This window comes from Trichomycterus rosablanca, chromosome 2 (assembly GCF_030014385.1).
Source record: "Trichomycterus rosablanca isolate fTriRos1 chromosome 2, fTriRos1.hap1, whole genome shotgun sequence".
Classification (NCBI taxonomy): domain Eukaryota; kingdom Metazoa; phylum Chordata; class Actinopteri; order Siluriformes; family Trichomycteridae; genus Trichomycterus; species Trichomycterus rosablanca.
The window spans coordinates 45263289-45266668 of record NC_085989.1 but is presented as its reverse complement, the minus strand read 5'-3'; the positions used below and the strand labels follow the sequence as shown (position 1 = coordinate 45266668).

At 47.7% G+C, this 3380-nt stretch overlaps 1 protein-coding gene across 1 annotated transcript; it reads left to right on the top strand.

Moving 5' to 3' along the window:
- The first annotated feature begins 272 nt into the window (after positions 1-272).
- On the top strand, positions 273-2706 carry junbb (JunB proto-oncogene, AP-1 transcription factor subunit b). Its single transcript, XM_063016337.1, has one exon. The coding sequence runs from the start codon at positions 532-534 to the stop codon at positions 1480-1482; it is 951 nt and encodes a 316-aa protein (XP_062872407.1). The 5' UTR covers positions 273-531; the 3' UTR covers positions 1483-2706.
- The last annotated feature ends 674 nt before the right edge of the window (positions 2707-3380 follow it).

Here is a 3380-nt window from a genome sequence, read left to right as displayed (position 1 = left end):
TGTGTTATATATATGTTCCAGTATAGAAGTTGTAAACCCACAAACCATGAAACTTGAGCAGGGGTGTCCAAACTTCTAGTCGGGGTGCATTATTGATAGAGCCTGAGCTCTGCCTCGTCTCGCCCAGGGGCTTGTTTACAGTCCCTCAAGTTCCTGGCAATTACGTCAGACTGCGTCGTAGTCGTGGGCGTGTCGTGTCGTGAGGGTTCGGCTTCCAGCCAATCAGATGCGTCCTGGCAGTGGCTGTCAGCATAAAAGCGAAAGTAGCGGCCGGTAAGCGAGTCCACATGAGCGCTGGTTCGTAAGGGAGCGCACACTGACTTTATCCACTGCACTGATTTAGAAGAGATTCGGGAAGACACCTTGGACCAGATCTTATTTCTAAAGCTGCTTTTATAAGAAGGACGTTTACTATTTTTTGGGTGGAACAGCCTAAGAACAGCACAAGATCCTGAGCGAGCTTGATCACTGCAGACTTTGAATTAACGGCACACCTGAGACAGGTAACAGTCAGCTCCGACAACGCATCATATGTCCACAAAAATGGAGCAGCCGTTTTACCATGACGACTCTTTCCTGTTCGGACACACAGATGTCGGACTTAATGACTACAAGCTCCAGAAGCAGCACCAGCAGCAGCAGCAGCAGCAGCAGCAGCAGCAGCCCATGAGCCTGAGCTTGAGCCTGAGCGAGCCCTACAGAAACCTCAAGTCGGACCTGTACCAGGCTTCCCAGGCGGACGTCGGCTCTCTAAAGCTGGCAGCAAGCTCTCTAGAGCTGGAGAGGCTGATCATCCAGAACAGCAACGGTGTCCTGACCAGCCCGACTCCTCCTGGTCAGTACATGTATGGCCGGACCATCACGGACGAACAGGAGGGCTTCGCTGAGGGTTTCGTCAAAGCTCTGGACGACCTGCACAAGATGCACCAGCAACCCCCTCCCAACGTGTCGATTGGCGCCGGCGGTGTGACGACGTGCTCGGCGTTCGGCTCCGCCCTGCAGCCCGAGGCTCCGGTCTACACCACCCTCAGCGCTTACTGCCCCACACCGAGCTTACCGTCCGCCACGATCAGCTACCTCCCGCCGCACAGCGCGCACGCCTACCAGAACCATCTAGCCGCTGTTCCGCACCCAGCCCAGCGCTTCTCCGCTCTCAAGGAGGAGCCACAGACCGTCCCGGACATGCACAGCAGCGACGGCTCGCCGCCCGTGTCTCCCATCGACATGGAGAGGCAGGAGCGCATCAAGGCCGAGCGCAAGCGCCTGAGGAACCGACTCGCCGCCACCAAGTGCCGCCGGCGCAAGCTGGAGCGCATCTCCCGCCTGGAGGACCGAGTCAAGGTGCTCAAGTCGGACAATGCGGGACTCTCGAACACCGCGTCTCTGCTCCGAGACCAAGTGGCGCAACTCAAACAGAAGGTCCTGAGACACGTTAGCAGCGGCTGTCAGCTCGTGCTGACCAGCAAGATGGAGGCTTTCTGAAGACACATTCACTAATATCACAAACACTGGAACATTCATGCTCGTGAATGGACACGCTGACGTTCTACTGAATGACCTGAGGGTCAGAACGGTACCTCTGAGTCCGGCCGCCGGGCGCCGTTCATTCAGGGCGACCACGAAGAAACACACAGACTGTGAGAACTCTAAAGATCAAGATGGGTTTGATTCAGTGCATGTTGCTTTAACCATTCTGTCGGTGCCATAGAATCATATTTCCACGAATGTTTACATGATATGATGTCGTTGGTTCATAAAGGCGCCACAGAAAACGTGCACATTAAAGCTGCAGTATGTAACTTTTGGACATGTCAGAATTCATGGTAGTTTTTTAGACTGATTCTAGTTGGTTCTTTGTGGCACAAAATGCCTTAAAGCATCCATGTAAAGAATGTAGCATGAACCATTGTTTGCTTCAGTGCATGTTACTTTAAGCTATTCAGTGCCACAAAATTATTTCTCCAAATGTTTACATGATGTGGTGTAGAGGGTTCTTTTTGGTGAGGTTTATTGTGTAGCCACAAAAATGCACATTAAAGCTGCAGTTCGTAACTTTTGCTGGAATTCAAAAGTACTGGCATTGTTGAGGTCAGGTTTCGGAATCAGAATCACAATCACAATCAGAATACTTTATTGATCCCAGAGGGAAATTGCAGTTCTTACAGTAGCACCCATTTATGTAGAAAGAATAAACACTCTACTAGCTTATAGAGAAAAAATTGCAAATAGAAAGAAAAATTTGCAAATAGATAGACCTGGGTAGACCTGCTTTCCACAGATAATCCAGTAAATCATGCAAAATTGGATTATCGTTGCAAACTTGGAATATAATTCCACCAGAGAGCTCTCGAGTATCTAAAAAGTTACACAGTGCAGCTTTAAACAACAAAACAAGGTCATTCTTAAAACCTATCCTGGCATTTTTATTTTCAAGAAGAGACAAGTGGGCCGAGAGAACATGCCAGGCCAGTATCACCTAGTCTAACTCTTTAGTATTTTGTTATGATCAAAGGGAGATTTGTATGTTTTAGTAGCTTTTATGATGTCAGTACATCTGATAATATCTGACATTTCTAAATGTGCATAATGTGTAAATTATTTTCGATTCGGGTTGATCCTGATTCGCGTTAACAGATGTCTTATGTTTACAATGTTTTTTTTATTATTATTATTTGTGTTTATTTAATTAAAGACATTTTAAATACACCTGCAGTTCTGGTCTGTTTTTATTTCCTTTCCTTTCAGAACCATTTCTGGAGCTTCCGGTTGTTATGTAATACCTGATTTACATTCTCTTCTTGTTTTCCACTTTGGTTTAAACTTATTTCCACTAGCTGTTTTTTTTTAATTCTGGGTTTTTCCTCGTTCAGCCTGTTTGTGTGAATCTCAGACTCGCCCCAGTATTGATCGACCTGTCAGCATTTGGGCGTTTAGGTCTTTCCTATCTACGTCAAACAGCATGTCCTTTTATGGGCATTTTAAGCGCCCTGTACGTCACAGCTGGGAAGTGTTTGCGCGAGAACCCGCCGCCCACGCAGCCCACGTGCCGCTCGGTTTCGTTTCTCTCCAGCCAAGAGAGGATCAGTGTGTGTGTGTGTGTGTGTGTGTGTGTGTGTGTGTGTGTGTGTGTGTGTGTGTGTGTGTGTGTGTGTGTGTAGCTTCATCTTTAAGATTTCAGACTTTTACCATGTCCTGTAATCCAAACAGAAGCCCAATATAAACCTTGCAGTTTAAAATATAAATTCTGTGGGTTACCAATTAAGAGGTTGTGGGCTCAAATCCTGTCTCTGTCATGCAGCTACTGTTGGGCCCTTGAGCAAGGCCCTTAACCCTCTTGGCTCCAGGCTGCACCTGCTCTCTGACCCCAGCTTCCAAAATAA